Source organism: Convolutriloba macropyga, chromosome 12 (assembly GCF_964194025.1).
Source record: "Convolutriloba macropyga chromosome 12, txConMacr16.3, whole genome shotgun sequence".
NCBI classification, from domain to species: domain Eukaryota; kingdom Metazoa; phylum Xenacoelomorpha; order Acoela; family Convolutidae; genus Convolutriloba; species Convolutriloba macropyga.
This window is the reverse complement of record NC_134479.1, coordinates 14352386-14367615: the sequence shown is the minus strand read 5'-3', so window position 1 is coordinate 14367615 and position 15230 is coordinate 14352386. Positions and strand designations below refer to the sequence as shown.

The following is a 15230-nucleotide window of genomic DNA, read 5'->3' as shown; positions in this document are numbered from 1 at the left end:
CAAAAATCATTTTTCATTAATTTTTTCTCTTCTTTCAATCTCAATCTTGTCTATGGGAATCAACGACTTCTATTTCCGGCAATCTGATGGGTATGTTTCAATTAATGTAAACGTGCAGGTCTTTTTTACTCGACCAATTTTTGCTCGACCATTTTAGCGCTTTTGTTGTACCTTCTGTGACTTCTCAAGTGACTTCTTGCTTCACTTCTTGATTTTGAGTGCGTAATAGCCGACTCAGCTTCTTAGCCGGCTATTACAGTGCTATTACTTTTTTTACTTCTTGCAACTAAAATTTTTTGCTTTACCTTAGCTCACAGCTTGTTCAACATTTTGCGTGAAATATTTTTGACTTTTCTAGGCTAGTTTCACTCTTTTCTCATTCTGTTAAAAGTGTTTTTAGACAGCCGTTGCTCAGCAATGCAATTCAGAATTAACAGAGTCAGTATGAGAAACCGAATTCAGAGATAGAAGTGGGATAAATTCTTCAAGCCCAATTTTAGATGCCCGTTCACGAACTTTGTTTTTTTTAGGTCAAAGTTACCATCTCTAATGCTTATTGGTATTGAAACTAGCTCATGTATCATCTCACTATGAAACAGTGAGTATGTTCAACTACAAATTGACATCAAGATAGTTTGCACTTCAAAATTGTTTTCCTACGAAAATCTTTTTTCATCTTATTCAATCCAAATCGTGGTTACGGGAATCAACGGCGGCTATTTTCTGGTAATCTGCGGGGTATGTTTTCAATTTCTCTCTCTGAAGTTATGTTTGTTATATAAAAAAATTTTTAGCTGTTGAGTAACGACGTCGTTGTAGCCTAGTCGTGAAGATGTCTGACTGCTAGGTCACGGGTGCCGAACCCCTATCAGGTCCGAGTTTTTGCACCCTAAAAAACACCTATGCTACACCCCTAAAATAACCCCCGCCTCCTTTTCGACAGTTGAGTTGAGTTGTGAGTGTTTCGTCAGACTAGTGAGCAATCTGAGCAGCAACTTCTTGAGCTGTGGGTTCCCAGCTCTCCTAAGTCGCTCATTTGCAGTGCTGGTTTTGGTCTCAGTAGTTCTTGTCGTTTGGGTCTCATTCAGCTGATGGGTCTGGGCTGTGTTGCTTGTTTTCTTCCTTGTAACTGATGCAGCCCTTGTAGCTGGCAGCGTGGTCTCCTTGGCAGTTGGCACACTTGGTATCTCTGGGGACTGTGGTCAGCTAGCTTGTGACTACCTCCCAAATTTGATGCATCTAGCTTTTCGGGTGCACGCTTTCGCCTTGTGACCAAACCTTTGGCAGTGATAGGACTGGATCACCACATCACGTCTTGGTGGAGAAGAGGGCCTGGATTGTCTTCACATCGGTTATGGGTGAGCCCTATCTTCAGGCCGCGGCTGATCAGGAGCGTTTTCGTGGTTTCGCATCTCGTGAAGGCTCTCTCTAGCTGTGTTGGTCCTTGGATGGCTCGGCTTCGGATGCGCACTAGGCTCATCTTTGCTGGGTAGGTCTTGTTGATTGCTGCTTTGACCTTGTCTAGCTTCTCGTCCAGCCTTACTCCGACTATCAAAGCTATGGTCCTTAGCATACCTGGCGCTATCGGACACGCGCTTTTGATAGTGGAGAGGGCCTTATTGAGCAGGGCGTTACTTGGCTTGGGGTTTTTTTGTAGCTGGAGCTGTGATTTGCACTTTTTGCATCTTGCTGTTGTGTTGTAGTAAAACCCCGCCTGTCCTTCGAGAGCAATGCAGACGTTAGACGGTTGATGTTTTACGTTTTCCTAAGTGAGAAGTTTTTTGTCATCATGGGGCTTTTTCAAAGCAAAATTTAAAAGCAAAAGTTTAAAGAGTTTTCTCTCAATGTGGTTTCTTTTTGAGAATTTCTACATTTGGGAGTGTTTTTGGCAATTTTCACATATGGTTGACGTTAACAGCAAATTTTCAGATATTTTTTTTGTTTGACCTGCAATCCTGTAAGCTGAGCGTAGCTATATTGCGGTGTTCCTGGTTTTTTGCTGTCTGAAGCTTCTTTCGTTCTACATATTTTCACACAGTATAGCTAAAAATGTTAACTTTAAGAGAATTTAAAAAAAAATTATTTGATTTCGATTTCACCGTCCGTATTTTCGTTCTTTCGATATTACTTTGCGTGCATTCGGCACGCACTTTTTAAACGAAAAAGTAGCACATTTCATTTTACGTCGTTTGTTTTGGAATCGAAACTTGTAAAATTTTGTCAGAAAGGTTTTGTTTCAGATTTCATGTTTTGCCCTTTTTTTCTAATTTTAATTCTCTAGTTCTAATTTTAATTTTCCTTATGAATCGTATAATTGAACTTTCGCAGTGGGTAGTAATTTTATGAGCAGTGGGTAGCAGTTCAAGTCATGTACTAGTTGGAGTCGGTTCGATAGTTTTCTGGTTGTTTTTTTTTTCAAAATTTTTGGTTGATTTTTGTCCATCTGTTTTGGAGCATTCGTTCGATTTTGCTTCTTGAGTGACTCTTTCACGCTTGACTTGTTGATTTTTGTGCGACCTAAATTGCTGTTTTTCAGAACTTAATTGCGTTGCTAAAACAAAAGTGATTGTAAAATAGGGCAATACAAGATCTTGATAGCTGAGTGATCTATGCTAAAGCCTGGCTACAGCACCCTTTGAATTAAATTGCCTGCCTGTCTTTCGAGAGTAATTTGTGGAGCGTTATTCTGTTTATTTAATTCTTTTTACCTTTTGTACACGCCTTTGGTTTTACTTTGGTCACAATTTCACGTTTTTTTTATCTGACTTAACTTGCTGTTTCAACTGAATGGAATTTGAAATTCATTCAATTTTTTTTGCGATATAGTGAATGCGGCCAAGGTCACAAGGGCAGAATCGGAATAAACTGGAGAAACCGATGAAGCTCGGTCTTTAACTCTACATGCATTATATTATCAAAGTTGTAATCTAACTAAAACACCAAATTAGAACACTTTGAAACTATCAAAAAAGGCGTTTTATTTTCATCAGCGGCTAATTTCAGGATAGCATGCAAAAGAAATCTTACCAGTCAGATTGAAAGTTTAATGTTTAAAAGGAACTATATTCAATACGAAAACAATAAGCTGTACATGTTTTAGGCGTTCATTGCAAACTGTTATGATCAAAAGTGGATTGATCGAGTGGCTTGTTGAGGTACGAAGTGAAATACATTTTAATTGGAAATATTGTCTGATTCTTCATGATAGTATGTTATTCAGGAGCTGACTGACTTTGACTCCCTAAGTGACTACTCTTTGGAGTATTCAGTTGCGCTTCTTATGAATTTGTGTCTGCGTACTAGAGGTGAGAATTTTCTATTTCTTCATACTTAAGAAAGTAGTAGAAAATTTATAGCTGCTCAATATCAGCTGTGATCTAAACTCAGATTCAGTTGGTCGAATTTTAACCTACCCACCAATTTTCTATGTAAGCTCATGTATTTAAAAGCTCCAAAGACAATGGCTCAAGAAATTTTGAACTGTTTTGCAACTTTGTCGTTTTGTGTGTTTAAGGGAAAATACGCTGCAGCGGCTTTCCGAGTAAAATTCTGAGCGTACTTTCGGATTTGCTGGGGCACGATTACCATGACATCCGGCCGTACATCAATGGGACTCTATACAGTATACTATGCGTCCCTGAAGTGAAACACGAAGCAAAATCTATGGTAAATCATTCAAAAAGTTCACTAGATAGGTAGCTTCAAAAAAGTTTTGTCCATTCAAGTTTTCTTAACTATAGTGTTTTGCCACTTAAATTCAATCAAGTGTAAAGAAATCAGAAATATTACCAATAAAAGTAAACTGGCAAATTTAATCATGAATAGCACGTAATTGTACATTTCGTTTGTCCAAAATCTCCGTCAATTCGTCAATTTCTATACTTGTTCTATACAGGTCATGAATATTACTTCCGGGTATTTTCTGACAATCTGCTGGCTATATTTGAGAATTAATTAATGAAGAGTTAATTAATCGGAGATGCTTGCGATAGACTCTAACGAGAACGCCAGTGTTTATCTGTACCTCTCGATTTTGTCAAAAAAATTTATTTGCTAACAAAAAATTGTTTATTTCGATTTATCCTCAAATAGTTAGAAGCAGTTAAACTTTTCAGCAGAAAACATTGGAGGTTAACAAATGTCTCTACCCATTCCAGAAGTTGAAAACAATTAAGTTCGTCAAGCAGTTTAAAAATTTGAAAAGCTAAAAATCGGAAAAACGTAATTTTAGAGCTTCAAAACTTAGAATTCAGGCATCCCATAATTTAGCAGCGTCGAATAGTTATTCCAGAAAATCTTTTTTATAGCTGCGAAGTTGTAAGCTGAGCGGAGCTATATTGCGGTGCACTTGTGTTTTTACGGCCGCCCTCATCTCAGCCGACTATTATAGCGCTCCTATATTTTTTTTACAATCCGAAGTATATGGATTGTATCGGTGTGCTGTCTTTTTTAAAAAAATCTGTTGACAGCTTTTTCGGCTTTTCACGTCAATTCTTACTATTCATCATCTGTTTTGACGAAGCTTTGCATTCCGAACGGAATTCCGATGCAATTTGGCGATGTAAATTGACCGTAACATGGTCTGTATTGCACTCTTTTGGTAAAAAGATGCGTTTCCCTTTATATAGTGGAGACAATAGGCCCCCACTCCTTAAATTGGAAATCATGGCAAAATCAATCGACGACAATCAATCGAAATCGACATCAATTGATGGCCTCCTTGCAAACATAACAACCACAGGAGCTCTAGCCTGCCCGACAAAACCCATGTACGAATGGGCTAGGACGGGTAAAATTGCAGCCGAAAGAATAAAATGAAGAAAGAACTGAAGAAAAGTAGACTTGACCAACAAATGCACAAAAATAAAAGAAGGACAAATATATTCAAAATTTCCCCTGTATTTAATAGCCTCCGTCAGCCTCGCAACGGATATTATTTAGGAGCTCTCCTTTTTTACAATTCAAAGATTCTGAATTGTATTGGGGAGCTGTCTTGTTTGTAAGATATGTCCAAACTTTTTCATGAAGTCAAATTGAATTGATGAATTTGGTCACGCCGAAACAGGAAATGGAGCGAAAAAGCGAGTGGTTTCAAATTTTGCGGCGTGAAATTTTTCGTTCTAATTTCAAAGTAGAGTGAGAAAAGGGTGTTAGAACAAAAATGCGCTTTCTCTCTAGTGGTTTTTTGATTTTTACTGTTTTTTGATTTTTGGACCGGATTTTTTCTAAATAGGTTTTCTAATCCCTTCATAGTTCAATCTAGGTCTAGTTTTTTGTTCAGTCAATGAAAATTCTTTGAATTGTGGGTCAGGACTTGTCCTGCTATGTTTTTGTTTAATTGTGTTAACCTTTTGATCACGTTTTTTGTTTTACATAAGTCACCGATATTCACGCTTGGCTTCTGAATTACTTCACTCTGTTTCAAATGAATGGATTTTAATTTTTTCATGTATTGAACTACGTAATGTGATGAATACGATCAAATTCTCCATCGGAAGCTAATACTTTTTATCATTTTGACACTATTTGTGGTCATTTTCTGTTGTCTTATCGCTTCCTATCATTGATGACAGCTCTGATTGCTTCTTTTTAAGTCAAACTTAAACAGCTATGGTTCGAGTTAACAGGTATTGGATTTCACTTTAGCACTATTGTTTCCCAAGATTTTTCAGTGAATCATTTGTTCGTTGTACATCTGTTCTACTATCTCTTGTACTTTATGTTGGTTTATAATTTAGTCTCATTAGGCAGAGGTCTCATAGCTTGCTAATGATGATTATGTTGATCGGTTGAATTGTTCCTGTTTTAGCTGATGCTTTCTTTGACTTTGACGCTAGTTATTTAATTTTTTTTGAGGTTTTTTGATTTTTGCGGGGTTTTCTGGGTTTTTCGTCAACTTATCGTTTGAGCTCATTGATGGCAGGTCCGATAAATGATTATGAGGATTCATTTAATGGAAATAATTGTTTAAAACCGTAGCTATTGATTAGTTGAGTTTTATACTCTTTGTTTTTTTTGTTTTTGAGAGTTTTCTTATTGTTTTCCGAAACTTGGTTGTTTTTTGTTGTTTTTTCAATGTTGGTTGTTGCTCATTAATGAATGACTGTATTGGTTGCTAATGAGGAATCAATGATTCTAATGTTTTGCTTGAGACCATGGCAATTATTTTTTATGTTTTTGATAGTTTTTTGAAAGTCAAAAATTGATTTGTTAGTCTTGCATGTGTTTTATCTTCCTTGTGGTGTCATGGCTGAGTCTCAATGGTGGTTCGCATTGGCCTTCTGTCGTTTCCTATTTTTTCCTATTTTCATATTTTTTGCTCCAAATTTTAGCTTGAGTTTTCGTTAATTTTGGTTGTTCTTTAATTTTCTGGACAATTTTGTATTTGATTTTATGTTTATTAATTTATATTTGCGCATATAGGGCCGTGAGTGTTATGGACTGTCTCAATTTGTTACGTTGAATTTTAAAAATAAATGTTTAGTTGTGAAGGTTTTTTTTCTCATGGTCTAATTGCTTAGTCTCAAAATTGAACAGCTTTCACTGGCGTTCTAGTGCGGCATACTTTTGGTCAGCTTATTAGCTTACAACTTTTTTTTTCATTGACTGAGATATGTTAGTTTTTGAATTATATGGGTGAATTTTTGAGTGGATCTTGGTCTTCAATTGGAGTTCTATTATCCTTTTTTTCAGCCATTACAACTGCCAAAATGTGTTTTGTCGCTTTATGGTTTTATGGTACTTTGGTTAAAAATTTGGCATGTACTTATAAGGTTTTCTTACTTGGAGTTCACTGATTTTAACAATATTTACTGCCGATTTGATTTATGCCATATGTTTGGTTTTTGCTTTGAATCCCACAAATTTATTTTGTTACTCAAGGATGCGTACTCACGAGTCCCAATCGGGGTTATGGGAATCAACGGCGGCATTTTTGTGCAACCTGCTTGGTACGTTTTCTCTACGATTTCGTGCTTCTTGTTTCTCTATTATGTATGCCTCTCAGATTTGGTCCATATTTTTGATACATACTTTGAAGTTCCTTCATTAATATGTGAAAACTACAATTATGCGAAAAAGTAGACTTGAGCAACAAATGGACAAAAATAAAAGAAGGACAAATTTGTTCAATATTTCCCCTGTATATAATAGCCGCCGTCAGCCTCTCAGCGGCTATTATCTAGGCGCCTTCTTTTTTTTACAATTCAAAGATTTTGAATTGTATTGGGGAGCTGTCTTGTTTTCAAGATATGTTCACTCTTTTTCATAAAGAAGTCAAATTGAATTTATGAATTGGTTCACGCCGAAACAGGAATTGGAGCGAAAAAGCGAGTGGTTTGGAGTTTTGCGGCATGAAATTTTCTCAATTTTTTTTGAAATTACAGTGAGAGAACGCTGTTTGAACAAAAATTCGCTTTCTCTAGTGGTTGTTTGATTTTTCTGTTTTTTCGATTTTCGGATCGGGTTTTTTCTAAATGGTTTTTCTAGTCCCTTCATAGTCCAATCTAGGTCTAGATTGTTGTTCAGTCAAGGAAAGTTCTTTGAATTGTGGGTCAGGACTAGTCGTCTTATGTTTTTGTTTAATTGGGTTAACCTTTTGATCAAGTTTTTTGTTTTACATAAATCAGCGATTTTCACTCTTGGCTTCTGACTCTCTTCAATCACTGTTTCAACTGAATGGATTTTGAATTTTTCATGTTTTGAACTACGTATAGTTTTATGCTTGATAGCCTTCAGTTTGGCAGCTGAATTAAGTATAAGTTTAGAATATACCCGAATTTTCAGAATTTACCCGCTAAATAAGAACACTGACAGTTAAGAAAAGTTCTGTCAATTTCTATCTCTAAATTTTTTTATTTTTCTGTTTCAATCCCAATGTGCGGCAAGCGGGTCAACGGCGGCTACTTTCCTTTCGGATAAATTGCCGGCTATGTTTTGGCTTTTCGCCTCGATCGGGGCCTTTTTCGCTTTTTTATTACTGTTGAATTTTTGTCGATTTAATCAATTCAATCACTGTTATGTTTGAAATCTTAAATTTGTTCAAATCCTTAATTGGTAGCTAATGCTTTATATCACTTTTGACACTCGTTGTGGTCATCTTCTGTGGTTTTATCGGTTCTTATCATTGATGACAGGTCCGATTCGTTCCTATTGAGTTCCAAATGAACCAAATAAAGGTTCGAGGGAACAGTTATTGGTTTTCACTTTGCACACTACTGTTTCCTAAGATTTTTCAATGAATTATTCGTTCGTTGTACTTGTTCTACTATCTTTTGTACTTTATGTTGGTTTATAATTTAGTCTCATTAGACAGAGGTCTCATAGCTTGCTAATGGTGATTTTGTTGATCGGTTGAATCGTTCCTTTTCTCATCTAATGCTTTCTTTGACTTTGACGCTAGTTATTTAATTTTTTTTGAGGTTTTTTTGATTTTTGCGGGGTTATCTGGGCTTTTCGTCAACTTATCGTTTGAGCTCATTGATGGCAGGTCCGATAAATGATTATGAGGATTCATTTAATGGAAATAATTGTTTAAAACCGTAGCTATTGATTAGTTGAGTTTTATACTCTTTGTTTTTTTTTGTTTTTGAGTTTTTTTTATTGTTTTCCGAAATTTGGTTGTTTTTTGTTGTTCTTTCAATGTTGGTTGTTGTTCATTAATGAATGACTGTATTGGTTGCTAATGAGGAATCAGTGATTCTAATGTTTTGCTTGAGACCATGGCGATTATTTTTTATGTTTTTGATAGTTTTATGAAAATCAAAAATTGATGTGCTAGTCTTGCATGTGTTATCTTCCTTGTGGTGTCATGGCTGAGTCACAATGGTGGTTCGCATTGGCCTTCTGTCGTTTCCTATTTTTTCCTATTTTCTTAATTTTTGCTCCAAATCTTAGCTAGAGTTTTTGTTAATTTTGAATATTCTTTAAACATTATCTGGACAATTTTGTATTTGATTTCATGTTTATTAATTTATATTTGCGCATATAGGGCCGTGAGTGTTATGCACTGTCTCAATTTGTTAAGTGGAATTTCAAAAATAAATGTAAAGTTGTGAAAGTTTTTGTTTTTCTCATGGTCTAATTGCTTAGTCTCAAAATTAACTGGCGTTCTAGTGCGGCGTACTTTTGGTCAGCTTATTAGCTGCAACTTTTCTTTTCGACTGAGATATGTTAGTGTTTGAAATCTATAGGTGAATTTTTGAGTGGATCTTGGTCTTCATTTGGAGTTCTATTATCCTTTTTTCTGCCATTACAAAATGTGTTTTGTCGCTTCTATGTTTTTATGGTACTTTGGTTAAAAATTTTGCTTGTGCTTATAAGGTTTTCTTAATTGGAGTCCACTGATTTTAAAAACAGTCACCGGCGAATTGAATTTTGCCATTTGTTTAGTTTTTGCTTTGAATCCCACAAAATTGGTTATTTGAAATCCCAATAGGGTTTATGGGAATCAACGGCGGCATTTTTGTGCAACCTGCTTGGTACGTTTTCTCTACGATGTCGTGCTTCTTGTTTCTCTATGATGTATGCCTCTCAGATTTGGTCCACATTTTTGATACTTTGAAGTTCCTTCGTTAATATGTGAAAACTACGATTAATATGCGAAAAAGTAGACTTGAGCAACAAATGGACAAAAATAAAAGAAGGACAAGGTTGTTCAAAATTTCCCCTGTATATAATAGCCGCCGTCAGCCTCTCAGCGGCTATTATCAAGGCGCTCTCTTTTTTTTACAATTCAAAGATTTTGAATTTTATTGGTTTTATTGGGGGAATTGTCTTGTTTTCAAGATATGTTCACACTTTTTCATGATGAAGTCAATTTGAATTGATGAATTTGGTCACGCCGAAACAGGAATTAGAGCTAAAAAGCAAGTGGGTTGGAATTTTGCGGAGTGAAATTTTTTCAATTTTATTTGAAATTACAGTGAGAGAACGATGTTTGAACAAAAATTCGCTTTCTCTAGTGGTTGTTTGATTTTTGTTTTTTCGATTTTCGGATCGGGTTTTTTCTAAATGGTTTTTCTAGTCCCTTCATAGTCCAATCTAGGTCTAGATTGTTGTTCAGTCAAGGAAAATTCTTTGAATTGTGGGTCAGGACTAGTCGTCTTACGTTTTTGTTCAATTGGGTTAACCTTTTGATCACGTTTTTTTGTTTTACATAAATCAGCGATTTTCTCGCTTGGCTTCTGACTTTCTTCAATCACTGTTTCAACTGAATGGATTTTGATTTTTTCATGTTTCGAACTACGTATAGTTTTATGCTTAATAGCCTTCAGTTTAGAAGCTGAATTAAGTATAAGTTTAGAATATACCCGAATTTTCAGAATTTACCCTCTAAATAAGAACACTTGACAGTAAAGAAAAATTCTGTCAATTTCCATCTCTAAATTTTTTCTGTTTCAATCCCAATGTGCGGCAATTGGGTCAACGGCGGCTACTTTCCTTTCCGATAATTTGCCGGCTATGTTTTGGCTCTTCGCCTCTATCGGGGCCTTTTTCGCTTTTTTTACTGTTGAATTTTTGTCGATTTAATCAATTCAATCACTTATGTTTGAAATCTTAAATTTGTTCAAATCCTTCATTGGTAGCTAATGCTTAATATCACTTTTGACAGTCGTTGTGGTCATCTTCTGTGGTTTTATCGGTTCTTATCATTGATGACAGGTCCGATTCGTTCCTAATGAACCAAATAAAGGTTCGAGGGAACAGTTATTGGTTTTCACTTTGCACACTACTGTTTCAAGATTTTTCAATGAATTATTTGGTCGTTGTACTTGTTCTGCTATCTTTTGTACTTTATGTTGGTTTAAATTTAGTCTCATTAGACAGAGGTCTCATAGCTTGCTAATGGTGATTTTGTTGATCGGTTGAATTGTTCCTTTTCTCAGCTAATGCTTTCTTTGACTTTGACGCTAATTTTTTAAAAGTTTTTTTTTGAGGTTTTTGATTTTTGTTTTTTCTAATAATAGTCACTGGTGAATTGAATTTTGCCATTTGTTTAGGTTTTGCTTTGAATCCCACAAAATTGGTTATTTGAAATCCCAATCGGGGTTATGGGAATCAACGGCGGCATTTTTATGCAATATGCCGGGTACATTTTTTCTGCGATGTGCCTCTTCTTTCTCTATGATGTATGCCTCCCAGTTTTGGTCCACACTTTTGATACATACTTTGAAGTTCCTTCATTAATATGTGAAAACTATTATTAATATGTGAAAAAGTAAACTTGACCAACAAATGCCAATGTTGGTCAATAAAAGAAGCACAAATATGTTCAAAATTTCCCCTCATTTAATAGCCGCCGTCAGCCTCTCAACGGCTACTGTTTTGGCGCTCTCTTGTTTTACAATTCAAAGATTTTCTTGTTTTTAAGATATGTTCACACTTCTTCATGATGAAGTCAAATTGAATTGATGAATTTGGTCACGCCGAAACAGGAAAGGGAGCGAAAAAGCGAGTGGTTTGGAATTTTGCGGCGTGAAATTTTTTCGATTTTTTTTTTGAAATTACAGTGAGAGAACGCTGTTTGAACAAAAATTCGCTTTCTCTAGTGGTTGTTTGATTTTTTTGTTTTTTCGATTTTCTGATCGGGTTTTTTCGAAACGATTTTTCCAATCCCTTCAAAGTCTAATCTATGTCTAGTGCAGCTATGTTTCTGGTTAATTGGGTTTACCTTTTGATTTTTACATAAGTCACCGATTTTCACTGCTTGGCTTCTGACTTACTTCACTATGTTTCAACTGAATGGACTTTAAATTTTTCTTGTATTGAACTACGTTCAATATTCAAAAGAGTGAGATCAACTAAGAACCCACCAAATAAGAACACTGACACAAGAAAAATTCTGTCAATTTCTATCTCTAAATTTGTTCAATTTTTTGTTTCAATCACAATGTGCATCAAGCGGGTCAACGGCCCCTACTTTTCGATGATTTGCCAGTTATGTTTTTGTTTTTTGCTTCTATTGGCTTTTTTATTACTGTTCATTTTTTGTCGCTTTAGTCAATTCAATCTCAAAATTTTTTTGAAATCTTAAAATTGAAACTGTTCATTTTTTTATTACTGTTCATTTTTGTCGCTTTAGTCAATTCAATCTCAAAATTTTTTTGAAATCTTAAAATTGTTTGAATTCTTCATCGGAAGCTAATACTTTTTTTTTTATCATTTTGACACTATTTGTGGTCATTTTCTGTTGTCTTATCGCTTCCCATCATTGATGACAGCTCTGATTGCTTCTTTTCAAGTCAAATGTGAATAGATATGGTTCGAGTTAACAGCTCTTGGATTTCACTTTAACACTAGTGTTTCCCAAGATTTTTCAGTGAATCATTTGTTCGTTGTACTTCTGTTCTACTATCTCTTGTACCTTTTGTTGGTTTATAAATTAGTCCCATTAAGCAGAGGTCTCATAGCTTGCTAATTGGGATTATGTTGACCGGTTGAATTGTTGAATTGTTTCTGATGTCAGCTAATTCTTTCTTTGATTTTGACACTAATTTTTTTTTAATTTTGATTTTTGCTATGTTTTTGGGCCTTTTGTCGACTTATCTTTTGTTCTCATTGATGGCAACTCCGATATGTGCTTATGAGGATTCAGTTAATGGAAATAGTTGTTTAAAACCGTAGCTATTGCTAGTTTTTCGAGTTTTTTTTTACGAAATTTGTTTTTTTGTTGTTTTCTCAATGTTGGTTATTGTGCTTTAATGCATGATTGTATTGGTCGCTAATGAGGAATCAGTGAATCTAATGTTTTGCTTGAGACCATGGCAATTATTTCCATGATTTTGTTAGTTTTTTGAAAATCAAAAATTGATGTTATTCTTGCATGTCTGTTATCTTCCTTGTCGTATCATGGCTGAGTCTCAATGACGGTTGTCATTGGCCGTCTAGCGTTTCCTAATTTCGTTACTCTTTAAACATTATCTGGACAATTTTGTATTTGCTTTCATGTTTATTAATTTTCTTTTGCGCATATAGGGCCGTGAGGTTTATGGACTGTCTGAATTTGTTAAGTTGAGTTTCAAAAAATAAATGTTTAGTTGTGAAGTTTGTTTGTTTTTCTTATGGTCTAATTGCTTAGTCTCAAAAATAACTCTTTCTCTGGCTTTCTAGTGCGGCGTACTTTTGGTCAGCTCATGAGCTTTAATTTCCATTGACTGAACTTTTATTTCCATTGACTGAGATAGGTAAGTTTTCGAAATCTGTAGGTGAATTTTTGAGTGGATCTTGGTCTTCATTTGGAGTTTTATTATCCTTTTTTCGGCCATTACAACAACTGCCAAAAGGTGTTTTGTGGCTTCTAAAGTTTTATGGTACGCTCTGGTTAAAAATTTTGCATGTAATTATGAGGTTTTCTTACTTGGAGTCTACTGATTTTCAAAAATATTTACTGCCGAATTGATATTTGCCATATGTTTAGTTTTTGCTTTGATTCCCACAAAATTGGTTATTTGGTACTCAAGGATGCGTACTCACGAGTCCCAATCGGGGTTATGGGAATCAACGGCGGCATTTTTTTGCAATCTGCCGGTTACGTTTTTTCTACGATGTCGTGCTTTTTCTTCTCTATGATGTATGCCTCCCAGATTTGGTCCACATTTTTGATACATACTTTAAAGCTCCTTCATTAATATGTGAAAACTATGATTGGACAACACAACTTTAAAGCTTGTAGAATAGATTATGGATGCCTGGAACGGGTGTATGTTTTAGGGTCTTGAGGATATAATGAAGCAGTACAAGTCTGCAGACAGTGCAGAGATGAACAGACAGATTGACTTCATCATCCGACAGTTGAATTCAGAGGAGAAGCCGAAGGATCCAGACGAGTCGGGAGATGAAGAGGAGGATGAGGAAGAAGAGGTGCGTGGTTAAGTTTATTTTTTAAATTTCGAAACAATTTCTAAAATGTAATTCAGGACTTTACTGCTATGGTTTTTACTTAGTCGAATAAGCATTTGTTTGTCTCTACCTAAGCGCCCGTGTACTGATTAGTACACGTTCGAATTAATTAATGAACGTTTTTTAGTTTTTTGTCTGCATATCTAAAAATATTGTAGTTTTTTGTCTCCATTTTTTGCCAGGAAAGTATTTTCCATCACACTAAGAACGGAGTCGTATTTTTTATTGAAAGTTTTGCTCCTCATGTACAATTTTAATTGTTTTTCTGATGAACAGTTAGTCCAATTAATTGAATTATTACTCCTGAGATGGTGACTCAACACCATTACTTGACTATTTAGATTACTTGACTATTATAGAACCACAGCGTTGAGTCACCATCTCAGCAGTAATAATTAGATTAAGTGACCCAACACATTTTAGTAACTCAAATTTAGCTCAACGCTTGGAATCCGATAACTTGCAGCGCGTGAACTCTGCTTTGAAGCATGCTATATTTTTGTGAGACTGAAATGCTCTGATGTCAGCATCAAAAATATATTTTAACCTTGGTTCTACCAAAGCTTGCCAGGAGTGAATGAAAAAAAAAATTTATCATAATACTCATTACATATCTACATTTCGAAGATATTGAAATTGAATGTAATCGGAATGATTTATGTTAGCGTCCTTAAATAAGATTGCTAACAGGGTTTTTCGGGCTAGACAAAGCAAGATAACATTCCTAATTTACTTAAACAGACTCCTACAATTTTCAACCTCATCAAGAGGACCAATTATCTGATGAATCAGTTTGTTATCAACTAGAATAAAAATTTTGTCTGCTTATTAATAGGCGCCCTCAGCTGTCTATTATAGCGCTTCTATTTCTGGATACTTCGTCGGACAAAAATTTGTTTCGCTTTGCCTTAGTTCATAGCTGGTTCAACTTTTGCATGAAATCTTATCGACTTCTCTAGGCTAGTTTCATTCTTCGCTCATTAAGCTCAAGAGCTCAAGGTGCTTTTACTCAGCAAAGCAATGTAAAGTGAACAGAATCATTATGGAAAAACTAAATCAAAATAGAAACGGGATAAACCCATAAACACCACTACTTGAACTTTGATCTTAGTCAACATCTTTAATGCGTTTTCGCATTGATATCAGCCCCTGCCTATCATTAGGAATTAGGAGTATGCATGACTACAGAATCCAATAAACATAGTTCCCTTTTTTAAAGGTTTTTGTACAACAATGAATTTTTATCATTGTTTCTGTGTTCCTTCAGTTCCAATCGGTGTTATTGGAATCAGTGGCGGCTATTTCCCGGCTCTTTGCCGAATATGTTTACG

At 35.3% G+C, this 15230-nt stretch overlaps 1 protein-coding gene across 3 annotated transcripts in view; it reads left to right on the top strand.

The window, feature by feature from the left end:
- Nucleotides 1-15230, top strand: part of LOC142350886 (lisH domain-containing protein ARMC9-like) — a 100833-nt gene that overhangs the window by 48790 nt on the left and 36813 nt on the right. For all 3 annotated transcript variants that reach the window (XM_075402870.1, XM_075402871.1, XM_075402869.1), the window contains 4 exons: nucleotides 3101-3155; nucleotides 3221-3305; nucleotides 3515-3666; nucleotides 13711-13860. In XM_075402870.1, the coding sequence (XP_075258985.1) occupies nucleotides 3101-3155; nucleotides 3221-3305; nucleotides 3515-3666; nucleotides 13711-13860 (442 nt within the window). The remainder of the gene's footprint in view (nucleotides 1-3100; nucleotides 3156-3220; nucleotides 3306-3514; nucleotides 3667-13710; nucleotides 13861-15230) is intronic.